The sequence below is a fragment of the Scyliorhinus torazame genome, chromosome 9, assembly GCF_047496885.1.
Source record: "Scyliorhinus torazame isolate Kashiwa2021f chromosome 9, sScyTor2.1, whole genome shotgun sequence".
NCBI lineage: Eukaryota > Metazoa > Chordata > Chondrichthyes > Carcharhiniformes > Scyliorhinidae > Scyliorhinus > Scyliorhinus torazame.
In genome coordinates, this window is record NC_092715.1 from 148,936,512 (window position 1) to 148,964,389 (window position 27,878).

The 27,878-nt window shown below is 45.7% G+C and overlaps 1 protein-coding gene across 5 annotated transcripts in view; it reads right to left on the reverse strand.

The window, feature by feature from the left end:
- Positions 1-25,022, reverse strand: part of LOC140429519 (protein prune homolog 2-like) — a 725,367-nt gene extending 700,345 nt beyond the window's left edge. For 3 of the 5 annotated variants that reach the window (XM_072516619.1, XM_072516617.1, XM_072516616.1), the window contains exon 1: positions 24,846-25,022. In XM_072516619.1, coding sequence (XP_072372720.1) covers positions 24,846-24,881 — 36 coding nt within the window. In that variant the 5' untranslated portion in view covers positions 24,882-25,022. The remainder of the gene's footprint in view (positions 1-24,845) is intronic. The other 2 variants (XM_072516620.1, XM_072516618.1) reach the window with 1 other exon arrangement.
- Positions 25,023-27,878: the final 2,856 nt, after the last annotated feature.

Below are 27,878 nucleotides of genomic sequence, written 5' to 3' on the forward strand. Positions count from 1 at the left end.
CCTCACTCCTGCCCGAAAACCGGCGCTGGAGAATTCGGCACCCGACGTCGGAGCGGCGGGGCGAGATTCACACCACCCCCCAGCGATTCTGCAACCCGGCGGGGGGTGGAAGAATCCCGCCCATAATTTTATACTTACAACTTCAATTACCAATCGCTTTGCAAAATGTGGTTTAAACTATTTTTCCTCTCCGAGGAGTGTCGTGATCCACTCCGGCGTCGGGCCGCCTGGATGGTGCGGAATCCTATGCACCTTCAGGGGCTAGGCTGGCGCTGGCGGGGTTGGCGCACCGCCAGGCGGCACGGAAGGGCTTGGCGCCGCGCCAATTGGCGCCGAAGGGCCTCTGCTGGCTGGCACGAGTTGGCACATGCGCGGGAGCGCCAGGGTGTGCTGGGGTCATCGCAGTGCATGCACAGGGGGGTTCTTCTCCGCGCCGGCCATGGCGCACCGGTACAGCGGCCGGCGCGGAGGGAAAGAGTCCCCCCCACGGCACAGGCCCACCCGCGGATCGGTGGGCCACGATCGCGGGCCAGGCCACCGTGGGGACACCACCAGGGGCCAGATCCCCCCACGCCCTCCACACCTCCCCCCCCCCGAGAACTCCGCAGGCCGTCCGCAGAGCCAGGTCCCGCCGGTCACTCGGCCCATCGCGGGCCGGAGAATCGATGGGGGTCCGCTGCCAGCGGCTGCCGACCAGAGCGGCACGATTCCCGCCCCCGCCAAAACCCCAGCGCCGGAGAATTCGGCAGCCGGCGTCGGGGCGGCATTAATGTTATCCACTTTGGTAGGAAAAACAGAAATGCAAAGTATTTCTTAAATGGTGAGAGATTGAGAAATGTTGATGTCCACTGGGATCTGGATGTCCTTGTTCATTAATCACTGAAAGCTAACATGCAGGTTCAGTAAGCAATTAGGAAGACAAATGCTATGTTGTCCTTTATTGCAAATGGTTCAGAGGACAAGGGTAAAGAAGTCTGGCTGAAATTGTATAAAGCCTTGGTGAGACCACGCCTGCAGTATTATGTACTGTTTTGGTCTTCTGACATAGGGAAGTATATACTTTCCATCGAGGGTGTGGAATGAAAGTTCACCAGGCTGATCCCTGGGATGGCGGGATTGTCCAGTGAAGAGAGATTAAGGAGCCTAGGCATTCTAGAGTTTAGAAGAATGAGAGATGATCTCATTAAAGTGTATAAAATTCTTGCGGGGCTCAACAGGGTAGGTGCAGGAACGATGGTTCCCCTGGCTGGGGGACCGAGAACCAGCAACACAGTCTCAGAACAAGAGGTCGTCTCTCTGGATTCTTGGTGCTCCTCTTCTGGAGTCAAAATCTTCACGATTTCATTTAACGTGATCTCTCTGGACTCTTGGGTAGCCGTCATCTGACTATTGAGTGCTTCTGTGCAGACGAGCTGAGATATGTCAGTCTCGCTGTGATCCTGCACAGCCTGTATGGGAATTGTGATTTCTTCGTCACTTGTCTCACATACAGTGGGTAGACATTCAGTGTCTTCTTGTTGGTTAAATGAGCTGGGTAGACTTTCATAGTCTTCTTCTAGTGGCTCAAATAAGCTTGATAGATCTTTATGGTCTTGTTCATGCATGGCATTCGCTATGGAGTGTTTGCTTGATTCCATTTTGAGTCTGTCACTGAGCTGTCTGTGGAGGCTTGCGTCGCTCTCTTTGTGGAGGAGGCTTGCATCGCTCTCTTTGTGGAGGCTTGTGTTGCTCTCTTTGTGGAGTCCTTCATCGCTTGCTCTGTGGAGTCCTTCATCGCGCTCTCTATGGAGTGCTTCATCGCTCTCTCTGTGGAGTCTGTCATCGCTCTCTTTGTGGAGTCGTGCAGTGTTCTCGCTGTAGAGTCAATCTGTGCTCTCTCAACCGAGTCGTTCTGTGCTCTCTGTGTGGCGTCGTCTTCGGCTTGGGTATTGCTGTCATCCAATGTATCCACGATCTGCCATGGCATCATGGTATTGGATGCATCTACCATGAGAAGAGTCGTGTTGAGCTTTTCAACCGTGTTGCTGATGCTATGACCAGGATCTCCGAAAAACTCAGCGATGTCTGAGCAGTATTGTGTGTATTGTTCGATAGACAAATCATCGCTTTTTGTTTCGGAGTTGTGATCGTTCTCTTCATGTTCAATGAACAAATCATCTTCTTGTGTGGAGGCTGGGACCCTTCATGGTGCGTGGACCACTCTCTGTTTTTTTGTCATCAGGCCACAGCATAATCCTGCACTCACAGGTCGGGATGTCATAACTGCTGGGCTGAGGATTACCCAATCCGAAGAACTCATCGTCAGGGTCTTCACGGTACAACACCTCAAGTTGCAGTTCGGATTTGGTCCTGGGGTAGCCATCTTCCAAGATGAAATCTTCGTCTGAGTCGTTGTCTTCCAAGACCATATCATCATGTTATGTGTCGGAGCTGGCATTGGGCTCGCGATGTCCAAAGAAGAATTCAAGGTCTGAGTCATAGTCTTCAAGGACTGCATCATCTCTCTGGGCGGTGCTAACTGCTTGTTGCAGGGTTCTGCGGAGGTTACTTTCAGCTACTGGTCGAGTTTCAGGCATTGTGCTGTCGTTCCAGGTGAAAGAATCGGGTTTTACGGCTTTAAATTTTTTTCCGTGTTTTGGGACATTTCCCCTTAAAGTGGGCGTGGTCCGGGGCCTCTGGCATCACAAAGCGCGTGACGTAATGCGTAGGAAGCGATTGCGCAGATTGCTTTTCCTGTACTTGGGGCCTTTTTCGCAATTGCGCATGCGCAGCTTCTCGCGCATGCGCAAATGGACCTTCCCGTTCTGTGCAACTGCGCATGTGCAACACCTTTTCCAAGAATACTGGAATTCAAAACTACCGTTCATTTCTGCAAGCCTACCTCGCAGTGAGTTTTGGTGCCTCTTTTACATTTTCTTCTTGTATGTTCCTCGCAGAATTCTTGGAATTTGCCCAGGACTGCCTGGAAGTCGTTCTTCTTTTGCCCCTTTGAGTATTTGAAGGTCTGGAAGATTTCAACTGCTTCTGGACCCGCAATGGTAAGTAGAAGCTTTATTTTCTCTGCATCTGCCACACCATCTAAGTCGGACGCTACCAGTTAGATCTCGAATCTCTGCCTGAACCAACGCCAGTTTTCACTGAGATTGCCTTGGTACCTGAGCTGCTCTGGAACCGGAATCCTGAACATCATCTTGCCTGGCTGCTGTTGCTGGTTGTCACTGTTTGCTGAGTTGAAACTATATGGATTTAACAGTCACACCTGGGTACCATGTTTTGTTATGCTCTTGACATAGCATAAGCTGCTTCCTTGATGTGCACTCTGACAAAGGAAGGTTCAGACTTGGAGATAGCTTCAACACGTTTATTAAACTATTAACAATTCTCCTACTTGGATTCGACGCTACTGTTAATCCTGCTAGAGACTCAGACTGACGAACCAATCTGCTACAATCCACGTGGTGGGTGTGATGTTCAATCAACCCTGTGTCTGTACTCACTGAGTGTCTCCACTGGAAAGAGACTGAGCATGGGTGATGTGTCCTTTTATATGGGTTGGTATAATGCCCTCCTGTGGTAGTGTCACCTCTATGTGTATTGTGAATGCCCATTGGTCGTGTCCTATCTTACTGACTGACCTATTGGTTGAATGTCTGTCAGTCATGTCTCTGGTGCTCCCTCTAGTGTCTAGCTAGGTGTAGTGTATGTACATTAACCCTTTTTGTACTTACAGTGATGTATATCACCACAGGACCATCTGTATGGAGTTCTTTGTTCATCTTCTTCTCTCCCAGCTTTAGCTACCCTGGTATAATACTGTGGGTACGATTTAACGGGGCGGGGGGGGGGGGAACAGTCCTTTGTTGAGCGCATTTAGCAGGGTGTTTCCCAGTGTTGAAAGGGACTCAATTTTTTTTTTCGGACCCTGGCGAGGTCACACTTACCTTAATTTCCTGCATGGAGGAGCTCAATTCGTCAGTATAGGAACAGATCTCTCGACCTTCCCTGGATCCCCCCCCAACACCCAACTTACCGATTGGGGGTCTTCAAGCCCCTTTCACCCCCGGGCTTGATCCCCAGCATGGGCAAGATGCCACCTAGGCACCATCAGCCGGGCACCCTGGCAATTCCGCGGTGACACCCAGGTGGCAATACCAAGTTGACAGGTTGTATCAGCCATGCCAGGGCACTACTATACCCAAAGCCCGACGGCCCAGGGGACTCCGATCACCTGGGAGACACAGAGGGGCCGTTCCACCTGGTCCACACTTGTGGAGACCAGTGCTAGACAGCACCAGCTCTGGGGTCTCCGAGGCAAGGAGATTTGATCCCAGGTACTGGATAGATCCGGCATCGACATATTCAAGTGAGGCTAACTGCTCACTTGAGTATGAAAATCTGGGTCGCACCCATTATGGGCCAGGGTCCAGGTTGTGACACCTCATGAGATCCCGTTAGATTTTTTGAGGTGTAACAAGCCAGGTAAATCTTGTGAGAGGGTACACATTTAAGGTGATTGGTAAAATAATCAGAAATGATATCAGGAAATTTATTTTATGCAATAAGTGATGAGGATATGGAATGTATTGCCAATGTAGACTCTATGTACTAAATGCCCCCTTCTGGGCTGTATTAGCTTGTGATTCGAGAGGGAATAGTTAGTGGTGGTCAGCAGGAAAGCAATACAAGTCAGCATGGAGGAAAATGACATAGAGCAGTGATTCTCAAAGTGTGGTCCTTGGCCTGGTCCAAAATTGAAGTCACTGAAACTGATATTTGGTGATAAAGGTTTGATGGACTTTTAGTTCTACACAAGGTCCAAACATTGTTGACTTGCAGACACAGCTCTGGCACACTGCTGCCATTCCCAACAAGATAGAACGGCAAGACCAGATTTTCAACACTTGAGGTGCTGAAAATAATGAAGAGGAACTCACTCTGAACGCAGAGCCCGAAACGAGGACTATCTCGGGGATAAACATCACCCCACTGATGTCTCAAAAGAAAAGATGCGCCAATCTTCCCATTATTTCTGATCAGTTTTTGTGATAAAAAGTGAAAGGCCAGTCGATGGCCTGGGTGGTCTTTTGCCCTGGCGAAGTGAAAAAGTTTGAGAATTGCTGTTATAGATGGAGTTGTGCTGGACTCAGGAAGTGAGGCACGGCAGGTTACCACAATCACATTCTGGCAGGTACAAGTCAGAATGAAAAGGATGTCAAAATTCAGAGAAAAATATGTGAAGGAAGGCTTCAGATTGGAAGGCAAAGGGAGTTGGTAGCTGTTGAGGATTCTTTGCCAAGGAAAGTGGATTGACATGTGTGTCAAGAATAAAAGGATAACAGGTTGGTAAATTCGCAAATTGGGGATTTGCGCATTGAGAAAAATTACTGGAAGAAATAAGAGCAGAGTCAGGAGTCAGTTATAATGAAGCATAACCAGTATTGTTGGAAGTCTGCACAGGGGTGAACAATAATGGGAAGAATCATAGAGAAAATGAAGGATAATATTACAATTTACCAATGTGAGATGTGAAAGATGTATTTCTGGGTTTGACAACTGAGATTAATTCACTGAGAAGTGAGAGAATGTGAAAAAATACTCTAATAAGGACACCATTTTTGTAAGTAATTGGACTGTATTCTGAATAAAAGGAAATGGTTGGGAAAAGAAAGGCTGCATCCTAATTGAGCAGAAACCATGAGACTAGTGAGGAACAGAGAGCCATCACAACACATTTATACAGGATGATAAGTTAGTGGGTAAATGAAGGCAGACTGAAGCAAAAGAGTCCCACATGAGACTATGAAAACAATGGATGATAGCCAACAGATTAATAAGAATTTATTAACTCAGAATCTAGCCTCCAGAAAGTCAGACAGTGAGGGCACAAAAAAATTAACAAGGTGATTGCACACGAACGTTAGAATTGAAACAAAATATTCAAATTAAATATTTGAAAAGAAGTACGGCTATGGAGATAGAGTGAGGGAGTGAGATTAATTAGATAGCTCTATCAAAATATCAGCATGGGCATAAAGTGCTGAACCCATTTGCACTGAGAGTAGAAATATAATACACAGAATCCCGACAGTGCAGAAGGAGGTCATTCAGCCCATCAAGTCTGTATTGACCCTCTGAAAGAGCACTCCACCCAAGACCACCCCTCCACCCTACCCTGTAACCCTATCTAACCTTTGGACTCTAAGGGGCAATTTAGCATGGCCAATTCACCGAACCTGCACATCTTTGGACACTAAGGGGCAATTTAGAATGGCCAGTCCACCTAACTTCCATATCTTTGGAAACGGGACCACCCGGAAGAGACCCAAGCAAACACAAGGAGAACATGCAGACTCCATACAGACAGTCACCCATGTCAGAGTTGAACCCGGGTCCCTGGCCCTGTGAGGGAGCAGTGCTAACCAGTGCTGAATTGGCTTTTTTTCTGAGTGGCAGGCAGTGAAAAGGGGGCCACCCCAGGGATCAGTGCTTGGGCCCTAGCTATTCACAATATGTATCAATGATTTGGATGAGGGAACTAAATGTAATATTTCCAAGTTTGCTGATGACACAAAACTAGGTGGAAATATGAGTAGTAATGAGGATGTAAAGAGGTTGCAAATTGATTTAGACAATATAGTGAATGGACAAACACATGGCAGATGCAGTATATCCTGGATAATTGTGAAGTTATTCACTTTGGTAGGAAAAACAGAATGGCAGAGTATTATCTAAATGGTGATAGATTGGGAAATGATGTACAAAGGGATATGGGTGTCCTTGTGCACAAGTAACTGAAAGCAAGCATGCAGGTATAGCAAGCAGCTAAGATGGCACATGGTATGTTGGCCGTCATTGCGAGAGGATTTGAGTCCGTGGGAAAGTGTGTCTTACTGCAGCTGTACAGGGCCTTGATGAGACCACACCTGGAGATCATGTGCAGTTTTGATCTCCTTACCCAAGAAAGGATGGACTTGCCACAGAGTGAGTGCAGCAAAGGTTCCCATCCTGGGATGGTCGCATTGCCAAATGAGGAGAGATTGGGTTGGCTTGGTCTGTATCCACTGAAGTTTAGGAGAATGAAAGGGGATGTAATCGAAACATAGGAAATTCTGACAGGCCTGGACAGATTGGATATAAGGTTGACGTCACCTGATCAAGCACGGTGGCACAGTGGTTAGCACAGTTGCTTCACAGCTCCAGGGTCCCAGGTTTGATTCCTGGCTTGGGTCACTGTCTGTGCGGAGTCTGCACGTTCTCCCCATGTCTGCGTGGCTTTCCTCCGGGTGCTCCGGTTTCCTCCCACAGTCCAAAGATGTGCAGGTTAGGTGGATTGACCATGCTAAATTGCCCTTAGCGTCCAAAAAAGTTGTGTTGTTCCTTGTGTCTTAATAACACTCGTAGTCTTGAAGTTTAAGTAGATGCTTTATTGTGAGTTTGTTTTCTCTTCAGTGTTTAACTTTAAGTCACATTTGAGCTGCCTGTCTGTGTCTTGCTACCAGCTCCCGTTCCTGTGAAGCGTGTGCTGACTTCCTGTTCATGTGTTTTTATACCTCCCGTGCTCCCTCTAGTGATTGCTCTGTGGTATTGCATCTACATTGACCCCTTGCTTAATATACACAGATATACAGATCACCACATCCCCCCTTTTTTCTTTACATATTTTCTGTACAGTGTTAAAGAAAATTGTACAAAACAGTTAGATTACTTATGATATGTATATCTGTACAAGTAATGATGATATTGGATATTTTACAAAGCCAATTAATATTTAAGAGTCCAATCTTAATAAAAACATTTATGAGTCCAAACTTGATGAATTTGTTTGTTGAGTTTTTTCTTTTTCGTTGTTGACATGGTGACATTGATATTGCAACTCCGTTCTGAATGTTGCCGGTGTTCTTGTTTTTTAAGTAACCAACAAGTCATCCCGAGATGTTTGAATGGTCGAACCACTGATGTTGACTGACATGGGCTTTTTTTCTGTGCTTGTGGTATCGATTTAGTGCGTCATCTGCCTTGAAAGCTGGTGTGCTTGCTTGTTCTGGAGCAGATGTGAAATTGTGCGATTCGTTGTCATGCCATGGCATGTTTGTAGTCTTGTCATTGTTTTGCAGTGTGCTGTGGCATTGTCTTTCATGTGCAGTGTTGTACCATTTTGTACAGGTTGTTGTTTCATTGTTGTTGTTTCTGTCGTATCTGTCTTTGTTGTTTTCGTTGTCCTTCTTGTTGTTTCTGTTTTTGTTGTTTTTGTCGTTGTTCTTGTCATTTTTCTTGTTGTGCTTGTTGTTTCTGTTGTTTTTGTCATTGTTCTTGTTGTGCTTGTTGTCTTTGTTATGCTTCTTGTTGTTTTTTGTTGTTGTTTTTGTAGTTGTTGTTGTTGTGCTTGCAGTTTTTGTTGTTGCTGTTGTTGTTCTTGTTTTTGCAGTGCTTCTTGTGGTTTTTGTTTTTCTTGTTGCGCTCAATGTGTGTTCCGTGTAGATAATTTGCTTAATTGGTGCGAGTGTCCTTTGTGGTATCTGTTACCTTGAGCATTTCATCTCGAGAATGGTCTGATTTTGCATTGATGTTGGTGGCATCAGTCATTTGTGGTGGATTTGATTCCTCTTCTTTGCTTTGTTGGTGGTCCTCTTCTGGAGTCAAAATCTTCCCGATTTCATTTTCTTGTTGGTCTTGGTGCTGCTTCACAATTTCATTTTGGTGTGGGTCGTGGTCAAGATTTCTATTGACGTGGTCTCTTTGGCTCATGAGTAGCCCTACTCTGTGCTTCTGTACAGACGAGCTGAGATCTGTCAGTCTCGCTGTGATCCTGCACCTCCTGTATGTCAAGTGTGATCATATTGTCACTGTTTTCGCATGCAGTGGGTAGACTTACATTGTCTTCTTCTTGATTATGTGAGCTTGGCAGACTTTCATAGTCTGCTTGTGGTTGCTCAGATACAGTGGATTGACCTTCCTGGTCTTGGTCATGCATGGCGTTCGCAATGGAGTTTTTGTTTGCTTCCATTTTGGAGTCTGTCAACGAGCTGTCCGTGGAGGCTTGCGTCGCTCCCTCTGTGGAGTCTTTCTGTGCTCTATCAACGGAGTCGTTCTGTGCTCTTTGTGTGGCGTCGTCTTCTTCTTGGATATTGCTGTCATCCAATGTCTCGACGATCTGCCATGGCATCATGGTATTGGATTCATCTACCATTAGTAGAGTCGTGTTGAGCTTTGCAACCGTGTTGCTGATGCTGTGATCAGCATATCCGAATAACTCAGCCATGTCTGGGTAGTATTGTACGAAAAACAAATCATCCTTTTTTGTTTCGGATGTGTTTTTATTGTTCTCTTAACTTTGGGTGGTGCAGACTGCTTGTTCCTGGGTGTTGTGAAATTTATCTTCCACTGCTGGTAACCGTTCAGGCATTGTTCTGTCTTTTGAGGTAAGAAAAGTCGGTTTTGCAGCTTTAAATTTCTTGTTTTCAATTTTCAGCATTTCCCTTTTAAGTGGGCGTGGTCAGGGTCCTCTGACGTCATGACGTTCGAGATGTCATGCGTGGGGCTCGATTGCGCCTGCACACATCAATATTCCTTTACTCTGCGGGTTTTTGTACACTGCACATGCTGCGGCTTGCGCATGCGCAGACCCATCTTCGAATGTTGAGATCTTTTCTTAGCACTGTTTCCTGCGCATGCGTAGACGCAGATTTTGGTCTTTTGTTCCACGGAGATTGTAAAATGTGCTCAGACGCCATTTTGGAGTAGACTTCAGCGTTCTTGCTTTGTAAGACATTAAAGTTACTTTTTCCTCTCGATCTGGACTTTTCACTCGCGATTTGTAGACTGAACCCTTTCTGTTCTGGTAGTGATTGTTTGAGTTTTGCATCACTCATTCTCTGTGCAATTTGGTCTCTGAGCATACAGTACTGTTCAAATTCTATACAGTGCTCTTCAAATGTTTTTTGTATTACTTCTAATTTGGTGCTGTCTTCACCTTTCAAGTATTTAAAGCAATTATATATGTCTCTAGCTTCATGTCCTGCGATGAGCAGAGCTATTTTCATTTCTTCTGAGGCTGCTTTTAAATCATTAGCTATGATATATATAATCGAACATTTGTTTAAATCTTTTCCAGTAATTACTTAAATTACCGGTTGTTTCCAGTTGTGGTGGAGGTCCAAATTGCAGTAAATCAGCTAAGTCTTCCAACGTCTTTCTTGCCATTTTGTTCTTTCTGTGTCTACAGCCTGTGTAATCTTATCATAAGCTTTCTGAAACCGGCCCTGGTACCATGTGTTGTTCCTTGTGTCTTAATAACACTCATAGTCTTGAAGTTTAAGTAGATGCTTTATTATGAGTTTGTTTTCTCTTCAGTGCTTAACTTTAAGTTACATTTGAGCTGCCTGTCTGTGTTTTGCTATCAGCTCCCGTTCCTGTGAAGTGTGTGCTGACTTCCTGTTCGTGTGTTTTCATACCTCCCGTGCTCCCTCTACTGATTGCTCAGTGGTATTGCATCTACATTGACCCCTTGCTTAATATACAGATCACCACAAAGGTTTGGTGGGGTTACTGGGTTACCGGGTTCTTTCCAAGGGCCGGTGCAGACTCGATGAGCCAAATGGCCTCCTTCTGCACTGTAAATTCTATGAAGGAGCTGTGCTCTGAAAGCTAGTGATTCGAAACAAACCTATTGGACTTTAACCTGGTGTTGAAAGACTTCTTACTGTGCCCACCCCAGTCCAACGGCGGCATCTCCATATGATGTTTTCTTTGGTTGAGGAAGGTTGGTGGTTCACGTTTCACTCCCATGACTTAAATGTAGGACTATGAGAGGTCTGCGGCTATAGAAGGACTGACATCCAGATGAGATATTGGACTGAGATGTCTTCTGTGCTCTCAAGTGAATATAAAAGATCCCATGGCACTGTTTTGAAGTGATTTGTCCCAACATCCGAGCTAATATATATCCTTCAATCAATATCACTAAAACCTGATTGTCTGATTATCATCACATTGCAATTTGTGGGAGTTTCCATGCATTAATTGACTGCCACGTTTCCTACATTACAACAGTCCACTTCAAAGGTATTTAATTAGCTGGAAAGCACTTTGCAATATCCTGAGTTGGTGAAAGGCAATTTATAATCAAGCCTTTATTTTCAAAGGCTTTGGCAGGTTAGGATATGAGCAGAATTTTAGATAAGCTAGAGGTCTTTTGGAGAATGAGAGGAAGTAGATGATCGAAGGCTACCAAGGAGATCACCAAGTAGCAAAACCTGGCAGTGATGATGAATTCATCGGGGATAGAGAGAGGGAACAGTGTAAGGTATGGGGCTCTTTGAAGGATAATCAGGGACTGGCAGGAAGGGAATAAGGCTCAAGATGGAGGAAATAGTGAATGATCAGGAGCTAAGGTTTGGGGTAAGGAAGTGACGGCGGGCTGAGGGTTGGCGGATCAGTGGAAATTGGGGAATTAGGATCGGTGTGGGAGCTTGAACAGGAAAGAGGTTGCTGGAAATGAGGGAGCTTGAAGAAAAATGAAGGAGACTGAGGTACGTGAAATCGAGAAGAAAATGAAATGAAGGTCAAGGATGGAGGCTCAAGTGAGAATGATTTCAGTTAGGAACACTTGCAAATATTATGTTCGCTTGGTGTCACAAATCTATTATATTTGTGGCATTGATGAACAGCAGTTTCAGCTGCACATTGATCTAAAAGTAGCAACAGAAATCAAAAGAGATGGACAAGCAGAATCCCAAGATTGCTCAAATAAGTAAACAGCACAAAGCCAGCTCAACAGAACTTTGACAGAATACTCATTTAACTCGGGGAATTTGGCAAGTAAGGGAATTACGCGCAGTGTGGGGTTTGGTGCTGTTCTGTAAGTGGATGATTAATTGGTGAGTTTTAAGGTTTTTTTTCTTTTCTCTAAACTAGAGCAGTAGTTTAAACTAGAACCAGGAAAGTATAAGTACTGTATTAAATTAATGGCTTAAGTGGTAAAACGAGTTATACTATTATTAATTGAATAAAGGTTTTAATTTGTTAAATAAATAAAATAAGGCGAGTCAATGAGATGACAGAACAGATTGTGCATCTGCATTGCAGAATATGGGAGTTTTGGATGGTGAGAACGCCCTAAGCAAACAGGTCTGCAGAAGATGCCTCCATCTCAAAATCTCGAGATCCTGGAATGAACATAAGAACATAAGAACTAGGAACAGGAGTAGGCCACCTGGCCCCTCGAGCCTGCTCCGCCATTCAATGAGATCATGGCTGATCTTTGTGGACTCAGCTCCACTCTCCGGCCCGTACACCATATCCCCGAATCCCTTTATTCTTTAGAAAGGTATCTATCTTTTCTTAAAAACGTTTAAAGAAGGAGCCTCAACTGCTTCACTGGGCACCAAACGCTCAAAATGCAAGTTGGAGGGACTGCAAAACATAAAGGAAGGGGGAGCATTTTCTGGACAGTTTTATCCAGAATATAGTCTTACACCAGAGGAAAACAAATTCAGGAAAGGGAAGGTGTGACTGATAGGGAGTACATTACCTGTGAGAACATAGAGAACGACTGCAGGGAAGGCAGCCACAAATCAGGCTGAATCACAAGACTCAGAAGGCGGGGATGGATGGGGCCCAAACAGGAGGTCAGAATGGTAATAGTACTCTCCATAATTAAGAGGATAAAAACAGGTGCAGCCAATAATGAATATCCCAAAAGTGTGTTGTCTGCACAATGACAGGGTAAAAGTTATCACACGGCGGTTGAGGGCGGCATGGTGCCACAGTGGTTAGCACTGCTGCCTTACGCCGCTGAGGACCTGGGTTCGATCGGGGCCCCAGGTCACTGTCCGTGGAGTTTGCACATTCTCCCTGTGTCTGTGTGGGTCTCACCCCCACAACCCAAAGATGTACAGGGCAGGTGGATTGGCCACGCTAAATTACCCCTTAATTGGCAAAAAAGAATTGGGCACTTTAAATTTATTTTAAAACAATTTTTTTAAATCTCATGGCAGCTGGAATGGAATTTGAAAGGGCAGGAGAAAGTCCAGTTGTCTTGGTTAATATTGGAAGAAACAGGGAAGGTGTTCTGTTGACGGAGTATCAGGAATTAGGCTCTAAACTAAAAAGCAGGACTTGAAGGATAATAATCACTGATTATCTCCTGAGCCATGTGCAATTTGGCATAGGAGCAGACATAAGTGTTGGGAAAGAAGGGTTACTTTCCAGGGGATATTGACACCAGTGCTGAGACAGAAAAGAGCTGTGCCGATGGGATTGGAACTAGGGCGGAACCCATGTTCTAATGGAAAGGGGGAATACTTTTTTAAAATTACTTTATCAGAATTACAAAGCCAGAGCTCAGAGTGTGGACAGGGGCAAACCCCTAATCCAGCTCCTTGTCTGCTCCAAAAACCAATTCAATTGGAATCTAATTCATGGTCCCCACGAGAGAGACATATCAGATCCAGGCATTACATCTGACCTCACGCTCATCTTAGCCAAAAGGCCGAGAAGCGATGGAAAGGGGGAATACTGAGGTGACAGGCTTTAAATTGATTGAAGAGATCTACAAGAAATGGAAATAGCCTGAATGTAAACAAAGCAAGGCAGGAGAGCCTAGGAAAGAATAAACTCAGGGAGAACGTTGATGGCAAGGGAAGAAAGAGAGTTATAGAACAGGAGTCTGAAAGGATGGTTAATTAAAGCGCGAAGAACCCCTATTATAAAAGTGTGTTAACTCTTTTTGGAGTCGGGGTTGCGGGCACTGGCAACAGTGCCACTCCCGATGGACCCATGAAAGTATTTGGTAAGTCCGATGGTGGTGGCCATGTTGAAGATTTGGAGGCAGTTTAGACAGCACTTTAAGCTGGGAGCTGGGTCAGAGGGAATGCCGATTAGAGAGAATCATGGGTTCGAGCTGGGGAAGATGGATGCAAGGTTTCGGGGAAGGGATGAGAGGGGAACAAGAAAATTAAGGATTTGTTCCTATTGGGGCGATTTTCAAGTTTAGAAGAGCTGGGAGAGAGGTGTGGGCTGGCGCGGAGGGGAAGGGGCGGGGGGGGGTTAGGCATATGCAGGTCTTTGTGAGGAGGGTTTTCTTGACGTCCCGGATAGCGCCAGCCTCCCCATTTCAGGAGGTGGTGCTGTCAAGCGGCGTGGGGTTATCTTGGCGATTTAAGGGAGAATTCTGGAGGAGGCGAGAGCCGGCTGTTTGAGGGGGTAGAGGATGTCTGTGAGCGATGTGGCAACCATGTCCATATGTTTTGGTCCTGCCCGAAGCTGGAAAGATTTTGGACGACGGTATTTAGTACAATCGTGGGGTCTTACATGTGGATGTGGAGTTCGGTCCCCTGGAAGCCATATCAGGGTATTGGACTGGCCCGAGCTGCAGGCAGGTGCAGATGTCTTAGCCTTTGCTTCACTGATCGCCCGTGGGCAAGTCTTGTTGGGGTGTAGGTCAGCTTCTCCACCCTGTGCCTCTGCGTGGTGGTGGAACCTGCTGGAGTTTTTGACCCTGGAAAAGCTGACGTTTGTGCTGAGGGGGGTGAAGGAGGGGTTCCACGGTTGTTGGGGTTTGTTCATCATGCACTTTCAGGAGTTTGGGGTGTTGTTTGTTTGGAATTGTTTTTGTATTGTCAAAATGTTGAAAATTTGTTGAATAAAGTATTTCAAAAATATATTGGGTTAAAATATCTATACAACAATGCACACAGTGCCTGTAATAAACAGGAGGTCCTGGGTGGTGTCATGGGTGTGGTTGCTGTTTGCATTCACTGGTGTTTGTACCAATACTATGACCTCTGAGCCCTTTCGAGGCACTGGTGTTTGACGTCTCTCTTGTTGTTTATGTTGGCAATTGAGCCGCTGCGTTGAGGGCAATGAAGGCATTGAAGCACTGTGTTGAGGGTCTCTAATGAGTGGAGTGGGATTGTTAGAGGTGGAATGGAGCACCAGGTGTCCTTATACGCTGATGGTCTATTGCTGTACATTGGGGACCCGGGGTCGTCGATGGGGAACATTATGGGTGTTTTGCAGTGTTTCAATGCCTTCTCAGGTTAAGTTGAACATAGGAAAGAGTGAATATTTTGTGGCGGGTGCTTCAGGGCGGGAGCCAGATAGGAGGCCATTTCGGTTAGCGTGGTCTTGCTTTTGGTATATAGGGGTCCAGGTGGCGGGGGATTGGGGGCAACTTCAGAGGTTGAATTGTACTAGCCTGTTGGGTAGAATTAAGGCATATTTACAGAGGTGTGATAGTCTCCCACTAGTGTTGGTGGGCCATGGCCAAACAGTTGAGATGAACATCTTGCCGGGAGTTTTATTTTTATTACAGTGTCTCACAGTTTTTCTACCAAAATCGTTTTTCCGAAAGATCGAACGACTTATTTCCAGTTTTATTTGGGCGGGTAAGGCCCCGAGGATTTGGAGGGGTGTGGCTTCAGAGGGAGAGACAGGAAGGGGGCTTAGAATTGCCAAATTTGGTGTATTATTATTGAGCAGCTAATGCGGAAAGGGTGCTGGGGTGGCGTGGGGACCCGGGGGCTCTCTGGGTTCACGTAGCGGGACAGGTTTGAGGGCACTGGCAATGGCACTGCTTCTGTTGATGGCGGCAAAGTACTCAACAATCCAGTGGGCGTGGAACCAAAATATGGAGGCAACTCCACCAGCATTTTAAGTTGGGGACAGCTTCAAGGCTGGCTCCCATTTGTGCTATCCATCTGTTTGAGTCAGCAAGGCTGGACGCCTCATTTTTTGCATGGAGGGAGAGAGTGTTGGAGAGAATAGGGATTTATTTTTGGAGGGGCGGTTTGCCAGTTTGGAGGAGCTGAAGGAGACATTTGGGCTGGTGGACTTGGACAGGTTTAAATACCTCCAGGTGCTGAGTTTTGTTTAAAGATTTTTCCGACTTTTCCAGTGGTGCAGCCATCTTCCTTATTGGAGCGGATTCTCTCCTGTGCAGGTTGGAGGAGGGCAGTATGTCCAGTATGTATATGTGGATAACAGGGGAAGAGTTGATTTCAGTGGAAGGGGTGTAGGCGAAATGGGTGGAGGAACTGGGGCCACTACTGGAGGAGAGGGTGTGGAGTGAGGCACTGCGGAAGGTGAATGCTATGTCTTTGTGTGCGTGACTGAACTTTATCCAGTTAAAGGTGGTTTTTCGGGCGCACCTGGTGAAGGAGTAGAGGGTGGAGAATAGGTGCGAGCGCTGTTCAAAGGAGCCCATGTCCTGTTCTAAGCTTAAGTTCTAAGTTGGTTTCCAGAAGTCTTTTTTGATACTATGTCAGCTATCCTGAATATGGAGCTAGAACTCTGCCCCCCTGGCAGCTATTTTGGGGGTTTCAGATGTACTGGAGCTGCAGACTGGTGTGATGAGGTGGCAGATGTTTTGGCATTCACCTCATTGGTGGCGCACAGGAGGATTCTGTTGCATTGGAGCCGGCAATGCCACCGGGTGCCTCATCATGGCTGGGGGATTTGATGGAGTCTATGCACCTGGAGAAGGTCAAATACACCATGAAGGGGTCGACTGAAGGGTTCTATCAGAGATGGCAGCCAATCATATTGTATTTCAGAGAGTTGGTCACTGTTAGCCATTAGGGGGAGTTGGGGAGGCATGACAGGTGTGGGCTGTGTCTCCTGTCTTTCTTTCAGTCGCTCTTGTTTTCTTTTAAAAGTATATATGTTTGTGTGTTTGGTAATTTTGTATAAAATGTTATAAACTTAATAAAAACAATTTTTAAAAAACAGGAGGCTATCATGCATTGGGAGGAACCATCGTAGGGATTATTGAGAGGTGGCTACAGACAAAACAAGACTGGGAATTAAACATTGCAAAGTCTAGCATACTTAGAAAAGATAGAAAGGAAAAAAGGGAGGTGGAGAAGTTGCACTTATGAAGGATCACAGATTGGCAATAAATGATAAAGGACGCAGTTATCAGCAAGACAAATCTGCATTAATGGAGATGAAAAATAATAAAAGATCAAGCACACCAAAAGTCCATGAACCAAAGAGTGGAAGGGAGGTTGAGAAATTAATATGCAGACAAATTAGAGAATTGAGTAAAAACAGAATAATCATCCTGGGGGATTTCAACTGCTCTGATATTAATTGGATAGGAGGTAGGTAAAGGGGAAGGAATTCAGTTCCCATTAAGTGTACAGGATGCCTTCCTAACCCAATATGTAAACATTCCATCAAGGGAAAGTTCACTATTGGATCAAGTAACGGGGAATGAACCGGAGCAGATACGAGGTACAAGTAAGGGAACATGTAGGCAACAGTGACCCAAATACAATGCCTTGAAGTGATACTAAAGAAGGACATAAGTATATTGAAAGGCAGGTCAACAGATTGCAGAAAAGCTGATTTTAAGGAATTAAGAATAGGACTTGAAAAAATAAAAAGGGCAACAATATTGGTCAACAAAAAACAATGTAGACCAACAATTGGAAATGTTTGAAATGCTGTTCAACAGAAAAATATATTCTACTACCAACTGAGCCATGGCCACTGGTGGGCATCCTCTGGGGGCTCTGGGGCTGAAGGACCCCAGCGCATTTGCCGGCGGCATGTGCCTCGCCGTGCAGTCGTATTCCAGCTGCTGACTCCAAGATGCGGTGTTGAAAGGGGGTGGGTCTCAGGAGAGCAGTTGGCTGCCATAACCACTCCGTAGGTTGCCTCCTGGTTGGCACACAGAGTCCCCTCCTCCAGGTCAGTGCCCACAGGCCCCGGGGTGCACCTTGTGACGGACGGGCAGCTGGATCGAGCACCGGCTGTCCCCGCATCATCTGGCTCTGTCAGCCCTGGCAGCTCGCCAATGTATGCGGCACGTATCAAGGCACTCAGCGATGCTCCTCAGTGACTGGATCATGCTCTGCAGAGCCTCAATTATGTCCACTTGAGAATGGGACATGTCCCGCAATGCCTGGCTATGCCCAGGTGAGACTGGGAGGCCGCCCCTCGCGACCAGGATGTTTTCTGGAGGGCCCCAGCAATGCCCACCTGAGACTGGGACTTGGCCCGCAGCAAGGCATCAAGGCCCACCTGGTACTAGGTCACATCACCCAGTGACAGGGACACATTTTCAAGGTGCTCAGCCATGGCTGTCACTGACTGAGCCATGCCTTGGACACCCCCACTAAAGCTGCCGATGTCATACACCAGGATCTCCACTGCGGTCCCCACCAAAGCAGTGTTGGTATCGGTGCCACGCATTGCCAGTGCAATCACATGCATCCATAGTCTCTGGGACTCCTCCAATTGGCTATGAATGTGCTGGAGGGTCGCTGACATGTCCCTCTGAATCTCATGGCCGCATCCTAGTGTGAGCATCAGTTCCAGGTAAATATGGTCCAGAGGCTCAACATCTGACTGGGACCCAGCTGAGTCCTGGGATCCAGCAGAACTCCGACTGTTGACACGCCTGGGCATTCCTGCCTCCGCCTGATGTACATCAGCAACTGTGTGGTGTTCACCAGAAGCCTGACTACTTCCGTTGCCCACCGAGATGTGTTTGGTAGGTGGGGTGATGAGACGGCCCGTGTTGGGTGGTGGGGTAGGGTGGGGGGACACGGGTCCGGTGCAAACTCACCTGTGCGGCCCAGTGGGGGTCACTGATCCTCTTGCAGCACTGGTCCTCCTGATTACATTCCCCAAGCTGACGGCCGCTGCCACCACCTCCCAGGCAGCACTGACTGCTCTGTGGTTGACCCTCTGAGACCCTGGGGGGAACATGGTATACCGTCTGGCATCTACCATGTTTAATAATCTGCGCAAGTCAGCATCCCCAAATCTGGTCTCGGTGGCATGGTTGCGAGCTGTGTTGTGTTGACTGAGCAGGATCAGTTTAAGTGCTGCTCCCCCTTGTTCGCGGAGTGCAGGCAAGTGCGGTCCCAGTGAATCAGCCGGCAGAACCACCATTTGCAGCGTGAAGCCCTTTGGGCCGCGTTAAGGGGACCTATTAACATTTTATAGCAGTGACGGTCTCATCGGGCTGAGCGTCAGGAATCTCGTAGCAGTTCCCACTCGCTACCACACTTAGAAACGTTTTGATTAAATCACGCCCATTATTAACTAACTGCCTAAAATTAGTGTTCTGTATTTCAAACACTAATGTGCAGAAACATCTCTGGAATGGAGTTATTGCAAAATACAGTAAAGTGCAGGCAGCAACATAACCACAGTTTGCCAGTTGAACATGATACCAATGCAGATATCTATATCAGACAAGGAACCACACCATTTTTTAACAACACTGTTCATCTGAGTTTTACTCTTGGTTAGCTGAGAACACAGGACCTAACAGGGGCTACTATAAAAGTAAAGAAATTGTCCACTGGCCACTCTCTAAATCAGTGTTTTTCAAACTTTTTTCCTGACAACCCATTTTTACAAAATGGCCGACTCTCACGACCCACGCCACATTCACAATAGATACTCCATAGTCACCTTTTGTTGGCACTCATTGTGGGCACTTCTGTATTATTAAATGTAAAAATTGAAAATTCCGCTGCTGTTTCATCTTAAAGGACAGTTCTATCCTGACATCTTGCTGAAGGCTGTAAAATAACTGATTATTTTATATCCTCACACCCAAAATTAGCATTTGGAAAATTGCGTGCAAGGGCTGGAAAGATTAACAGGCTCAATATTACATAGTTTTAACAAAGTCTTGTTCACTTGCTCAAAACCTAACATGACCTTGGATAGGAAATTAAACTTAAAACTTCCACTTCAGAAACAGGAGCCCTAACTGCTGGAATAAAGACACGGTCAGACAGAATGTTACAGGACGCCTGTTAGTACTGTTTCCCAGGTAATTGTGGTAGTATGTATTGGGGGTCATGTGGGACTGGAAGCCCTAATGTCATTGGCTGACAGATCCCGGGTCCTGGTTGGCCGTTGACCTCTAGCTCCGCCCTGAAGGCGGAGTATAAGAAGCCGGAGTCCTCCCCCGCAGGCCATTCTACTATCGAGCTGCGGGGGAACAGACACGCTTAATAAAGCCTCATCGACTTCACTCTATTCGCCTCACGGAGCCTTTGTGCGCTACAGTAATTATGTAACAGACTGAAAGCATGCTAAAACGAAACAATGCTGCTCACAACTCAGCTAACCAATATGCAAAACGTGCAGTCACATTCCGTTCCATACGCCATTTTGGGTATCTCCGGTGATTCTCCGGCCTGCGGCCCGCGAAACTCGACCGGCCTATTCCCGCCGCTTGGGAGAATCGCGGGAGGGCGTCGGACCGGCGTCCCCGGAAATTTCGGCGGCCCAGGCGATTCTCCCAACCGGCGTGGGAGTGGAGAATCGCGCCCAATGTCTTTGCGGTACAGGAACCAATCCAGCTGAATGTAGCCACACGGCAGAGATGGATGCTTGGGGACGAGTACCTGGGAAGATTGGGTGGATAGCAGTGGGGTAGGTGATGAAAAAAAAAGGAGCGTCCTTGAACGACAAGAGCCCCAGAGTGGAGAGACAACTCGGAAGTGGAAGGAGTGGACTAGGGGCTTGTAGACATGAAGGAGGCTGTACGTCCAGGTTAACTCAGTGGATGTAAAAGGACGCATGGGGTTTGTTAGTGACACACTGAACTCAAGAAATAATACAGATCTCGAAGCTGAATACAGTAGCAGGAAATGCCACCCAAAGGGAATTATAGGTCACTGATTGCAAACTGCCCAATTATACTGTGGCCCAGAGAGGCAAGGAAGTCTATGGCACTGGCTTCTACATTAGCCTCATGTGGTCATGCATTATACTGCAGTGACAATTTAGCTGGAGAGAAAATGGAACAAAATGGTCAGGCGATCTCTGGGCATCAATTTTGGTGACCTTTTGGCGACCCATTCTACACCATCCCTCAACCCATCCGCAGACCGCGACCCCCGCTTTGATAATCAGTGCTCTAAATGTATCAATTATGCATCAACTGTGGCAATCAACAACCATGATCTCTGGGGACACTAGTCTGATATTAGCAGACTGTAACTACTTTCCCAGAAATACCTGCCAAATTGTATAAAGGAGCCCTTCAACAAATTATTATTCCAAAGATCAGAAGAAAAATCAAGGGCTGGATTCTCTGCACCCTCATGTCGAAATTGCGGCTGGCGCGGGGGTGGAGAATACATGTTCCCGCAAGAAATCGGGACCTGCGCCGGTTCACCGATTCGGCAGACACTGAAAAGCTGCATATTCGGGGAGTACGCCGTGCCGCCAAGGACCTACCTGGGGCCATTGATAGGGGCCCGCTCCGACATTCTCCACCCCTGACCGGCCGAAGTCCCGACGGCGTGGAACTAATGTGCTCTCGCCAGTCAGGATACTCGCAATGCGGCTGCGGACGAGGTCCACGCCCACCCTGGTCAGGGGCGGGTCGATTGGAGGCTGGGGGGGGGCCTTATAGGTGGCCAGGGAATGTCTGTGCGGGATTTGAGGGTCGGGCGCGCGGCCCTCTTTTGTGGGTCTAGCTCCGCGGTCTGTGTCTGCCATGGACACGCATGCGTGGCCTCTGACCTGGACGTGTGGGGGCCCGTATCTGCAGCAAAAGCAGCGAGATCCACTCCGGGTCCCTGCTAGCCCCCTGCAGGGCTGGGAATTTGTGTCCCTTTGATCCAGGATTTTCAGGGGTAAAGCTTTACCGTTTTGACGCCAGCGTGGGGGACATAGTCCCAATAATGGAGAATCCAGCCCAAGAAGTGCTGACAATCCAAAATGTAAAAACAATAGTTGTTTGCAAGGCACAGGTCAATCCGCTTCTGAAGTTGTGTTACCCATTGGAATGAAGGTTGTTATTTGGGTAAAACCCGTTTTCTTTTTTTAGATACTAAGGTTGGACAAAAAACACAATTTCTCTCTCTCATTGTGTAGCATTCTTGTTGTCATAGAATAGAATCCCTACGGTGCAGAAGGAGGCCATTCAGCATTTGCGTTTGCACTGACACTTTGAACGAGCCCTCTACCCTTATCCAGTCCACCCCTCCCTACCCCCGTAACCCCACAACTAAATTGCACGTCTCTGGACACTAAGGGGAAATTTTAGCACGGCCAATCCACCTAACCTGCAAATCTTTGGACTGTGGGAAGAAACCTCAGACCCGAAGGAAAACCATGCAGACACGAGGACAACATGCAAACTCCACACAGACAGTGCCCAAAGGTTGCTAATCATGGCTCTCCACACATCTCTCTGCCGTAATATCACAATGTAACAAGGTGAAGAAGCAGGCCCCAAGAACAACTGCAGCTGGTATGGGGATTGACCCAGTGCCATCACTGTTAAGAAGGACTATGCTCTTAGCCAACTGAACTAATCAGGCCGAAATCCAAACTTTTCATTGAAATCATATCATGACAATAAAATGACCAAACACAATTACAGTTAACAAAAGGGGCACTTACAAAGAATTAAAAATTACATACCAATCTTTAAATCATTTATGCTTGGCTCATAATTATTGCAGGTGATTTCAAATCTGAAAACCCCAATCTATAATTTTCTGCCTTTACAATTATTTCAAGTCTGGACAAAAGCACAGATTTCTACACTTTATATTTTAATTACTAAATATTACTTTTTTGATAGAATGATAACAAGAAAAGTTGGCCATTCAGCCACTAAACGCCTGTGTAGGAACAACACAATTGGGCCCATTCCCCTGCTGTTTCCTCACACTCATACAACTTTCTTTCCATCAATTACTAAAAGTTACTATTGGATCTGCTTGTACAGGCACGTTGGTGACTAAATTCATTAATGCCTGAATTCAAGCACAATCTCAGTGGTCCACAGAGATGCTGCACCAGAAAAGAGGTTCAAGGTCTGTACTAAACGTCACCTTGGACTTTTTCATCGTAATTCAGACAAACTGTGAGAACCAACCAGACTCTCAATGGCACTCATCTGTTAGGGCACAACCAATTTTGGTCAATATCAATTTCTACAGGTAAGTCCAGGATGGAGGACAAAGGTGAGCCAACAGCAGCCGCAATTTGTTTTGTCGAGCCAGGGGAGGCAGTCCTCTTTCTGACTCCAAAAAAGGACATTTCAGGGGAATTTGGACCTCTTTTTGTGCGTTGTCCAGTGGTTCCTTCAAGATCTGCAAGATAGTCCACTCAGAACCCAGAAATACTGGTCAAAACGTGCAAATGTAGCCATCCAGGTTGGAAATGGGCAGAAGGGAGTCACTTCAATATTGGAATCAGGTTTGGGAAAAAGCACGGGAATGGAACTAACTGACTCACTCTTAGAAAGAGTTGATGCAGACTCAATGGGCCAAATGGCCTCCTTCTGGTGCTGTACTATTCTACAATGCCATAGAATATTCCTGATAATATGCCATAACCAGTAGGCCAACTGGCCCGTGCCCTTATGAATTAGATATCATTGTGCTTGTTTCATGCTTAGACAATTAGTACAACAATATTGAATTTAGACCACACAGCTCAATCCTATTTTATATGCAACATTGTCTCTGTCAATATTTACTTCAAACAGTGACACTTACCTACTTTTATTATTGCAAGGCAACTGCTTGCTGAGGTTCAAAGTACATCCAGGCAAAAAGTTGCTGGTCTTCAAACTTTAAATACAGGGCCCAAGTCAACACCAAATATTTTAATTTGACTATCAGCATGAGGACTTGCATTCAAAAACAAACTTGCTCTTTATGCATTATGCTTGGTAGCAGAAGCTGACATTATTAAAATGACAGATTCCAAATTCACAAGTACAATCAACTGTACAAATATTTTCTTTAGAGAGAAAATAATTTACTTAAAACTGATACTTCTGACCCTCAAGCAGTACCTTACATTTTATGTATTTGTGTTATTTTTTAAACAGTGAAACTTGGGATTTGAAACTTTTCCCACACTATTTTGAGGAATACTCTTTATCAGATACAGTTCCTGGTTTCCCCCACCTAAAAAAAAATCAAATAAATCTCACAGGATAATATAAACAACAATAAGGAACTACCTATCTGTAATTTTAATAGGTTTTTGTCACTCCAAAAAAAATTATTAGTTATCAAGAAATACAAGTATACAAAATCATAAAAAGCTATATTACAGTAATAAAATAGAATAATACTGTCTACTTGCTTCCACTTAAGTGGGGGTGGAGGGACCTGCAGAATTGGAGTCCCAAAACTCATAGTGCTTCCCAACTTCAGTGAATAACCTGCATGTCAACAACCAACAAATATTATGGGAGTTCAGCAGTGGTATAGATGTTGCCATCACGCCAAGGCTGCAGAGGATTCATTCACTACCAATACGTAGTGAGCGTGCATTGTGTTCAACCCCAATGCATCCGTCCCGATTTTTCCAATTCTTTCCCTCACAATAAAGACAAGCTTGACTTTCGTGACCCTTAATAGCTAACCTGACGACGTGTATTGAGCTCTAATACCATCCCTTTCTCTATATGAAACATGCTATAACCCAAAAAAGTATCTAAACTTTGCTAAATTCAACCAGACGTATAAAAATAAAGAAGTTTGCATATTCCAGTGATGCAACATCACTTTCTATCAGTGAGTTTTTAAAATGTTTGTGATAGTGAGGTGGAATTAAAAGTGTTGGTTTGTATACAGTGATAACAAAGTGGCGAGTGTCTGCTGCCAGCAATGCCCGCCTATTGGAAGCACAAAGGATTGAATTTACTTTTGCCTGTTGTATAAAAGCAAATCATAAACTACAGTGCAACTCACCCAATCCTTAACAAAGGATGCATTTTGGCCACGTTGGCCAAAATACAGTAAATATTTATTGTATAAATCGGGTAAGTACTTTATACTAAACCAACTCATTACTATTTTTTTTAAACTCTGCTAATCTGAGGATACTCTTACCAGAATGGACTTGGTGTGCTGCAAAAACTCTTCCATCTCTCCCGTTTGTTTGCTAACGGCTGAAACTCTGCATTGGGCAGCAAGTTGGGTCTTGTGTTAGCCGGGTTTCGCTCCGCTGCTGTCACCTCTGAGCAACACCCTTTCGAGTCTGTCAGCTGGAGCCTGTCAGACAGAGCGCATTCCCACCGCTCCCAGCAGCAGCAGCCCGCGCCTGTGCAGCCGCTGCGCTGCCTGGAACCAATCAGAGCTCTGTGTCCAGCTCACTGACATCACCTCAGAGTTGCTGCAATTGGCAGGAGTTCAGGGAGTTGCTGCGTGAGAGTTATCTGCAATAGAGCAGCGAGGGAGAAGGATAGACAGGACCCAGCTTTGTTAAAAAAAAAACACACCCACTACAGCTCTGGACTCACTGCTTCTGAACTACCTGGAATAGACAGACCTATGTGTTCATCGCAAAAGTAGTCTGCAAAGTTTGGGGGTTCTTTTTGTGAGGAAGAAAGTGAGTTGGGAAGAGCGAGCACGATCTCCATCATAATGAGGTTTATCTACATCGGTTTATATGGGGGCGGGTGGGGGGGGGGGGGGGGGGGGAAGCAACTCATAACTTTTGTTCCAAATCGCTTGATCTTTAAGAGTTTGTCCCTTGATTTATTAATCACTGGAGATGGCATATCTGCACAGCTACTGTTGTACCAGACCAGACTGGACATCCTAAAGCCCGACCCATTCAATATTTCATAATGTCAAAAGTTGAATCAAATGCCTAAACAACCTTTTGTGCTTTCCTGACAGTTCCACAGACTTTCAGGAAGGGGACACCTGCAGTATCTATTGAAGTGGTCAGGTGCTCCATGCATGTGTGTTGATGCCACATGCTCATACATAAAACTATTAACTGCACAGTGATTTTAATATTTGTAAACCTATTAACTGTACATAAGCTGATACCTTACTACATGTCAACCACTGTTGATTATAAAATAAGATGGTGCAAGTTAAAGATGAAAATCAAAAATTTGTTTTGCAAGCATGAAATAGAATTTGAATAGAATTTAATAGAAAATGAATTAAGGAAAAAAGATCAAATTGAACCTTTTTCATGGTGTATAGGTGCACAACAATGTTTCATAAATTACTGTGAAAATTATATTTTACTAATACCAGCTCTCATCTGGTTTTGAAACCAGCAGTCTTTAATTTGAGTGCTTTAAATTAAATTGTAGAGCACAGCAGAAAAGGTATTGATTGTTTCTTGTTACTGCTGCCTAATTCTCCAATAGAGCTGAAACAATAATGGTGCTGCATCCATGGATATGCAATTAATATCTTGGCCTGGACTGGAGCAAATTTTTACATTTGCTTCTGCAATTTGACTCATAGATATTTAAATTATAGAATGATTACTGCACCGGAGAGGCCATTCAGCCCATCATGTCTGTGCTTGCCCTCTGAAAGAGTCATTCATCTAGTCCCATCACCCTTCCTTTTCCCCATAGCCCATCAAGCTTTCTTCTTTTCAGATAATGATCCAACTCCCTCTTGAGTGCTTTGATTGAACCTGCCTCCCCTACACTCTCAGCCAATGCATTCCAGATCATAATCATTCGCTGTGCGAAAAGTTTTTCCCTGTGTTGCCATAGCATCTTTTGCCAATTACCTTAAATCCCTCTGGTTGTCGGTCCTTCTACCAATAGAACATAGAACATAGAAAATACAGCACAGAACAGGCCCCTCGGCCCACGATGTTGTGCCGAACCTTTGTCCTAGATTAATCATAGATTATCATTGAATTTACAGTGCAGAAGGAGGCCATTCGGCCCCCCGAGTCTGCACCAGCTCTTGGAAAGAGCACCCTACCCAAACTCAACACCTCCACCCAACACCAAGGGCAATTTGGACATTAAGGGCAATTTATCATTGGCCAATTCACCTAACCCGCACATCTTTGGACTGTGGGAGGAAACCGGAGCACCCGGAGGAAACCCACGCAGACACGGGGAGGACGTGCAGACTCCGCACAGACAATGACCCAAGCTGGAATCGAACCTGGGACCATGGATCTGTGAAGCAATTGTGCTATCCACAATGCTACCGTGCTGCCCTTAAGAACAAATAAATCTACACTATATCATTTTCCCGTAATCCATGTACCTATCCAACAGCTGCTTGAAGGTCCCTAATGTTTCCGACTCAACTACTTCCACAGGCAGTGCATTTCATGCCCCCACTACTCTCTGGGTAAAGAACCTACCTCTGATATCCCTCCTATATCTTCCACCTTTCACCTTAAATTTATGTCCCCTTGTAATGGTGTGTTCCACCTGGGGAAAAAGTCTCTGACTGTCTACTCTATCTATTCCCCTGATCATCTTATAAACCTCTATCAAGTCGCCCCTCATCCTTCTCCGCTCTAATGAGAAAAGGCCTAGCACCCTCAACCTTTCCTCGTAAGACCTACTCTCCATTCCAGGCAACATCCTGGTAAATCTTCTTTGCACCTTTTCCAGAGCTTCCACATCCTTCCTAAAATGAGGCGACCAGAACTGTACACAGTACTCCAAATGTGGCCTTACCAAAGTTTTGTACAGCTGCATCATCACCTCACGGCTCTTAAATTCAATCCCTCTGTTAATGAACGCGAGCACACCATAGGCCTTCTTCACAGCTCTATCCACTTGAGTGGCAACTTTCAAAGATGTATGAACATAGACCCCAAGGTCTCTCTGCTCCTCCACAATGCCAAGAACTCTACCGTTAACCCTGTATTCCGCATTCATATTTGTCCTTCCAAAATGGACAACCTCACACTTTTCAGGGTTAAACTCCATCTGCCACTTCTCAGCCCAGCTCTGCATCCTATCTATGTCTCTTTGCAGCCGACAACAGCCCTCCTTACTATCCACAACTCCACCAATCTTCGTATCGTCTGCAAATTTACTGACCCACCCTTCAACTCCCTCATCCAAGTCATTAATGAAAATTACAAACAGCAGAGGACCCAGAACTGATCCCTGCGGTACACCACTGGTAACT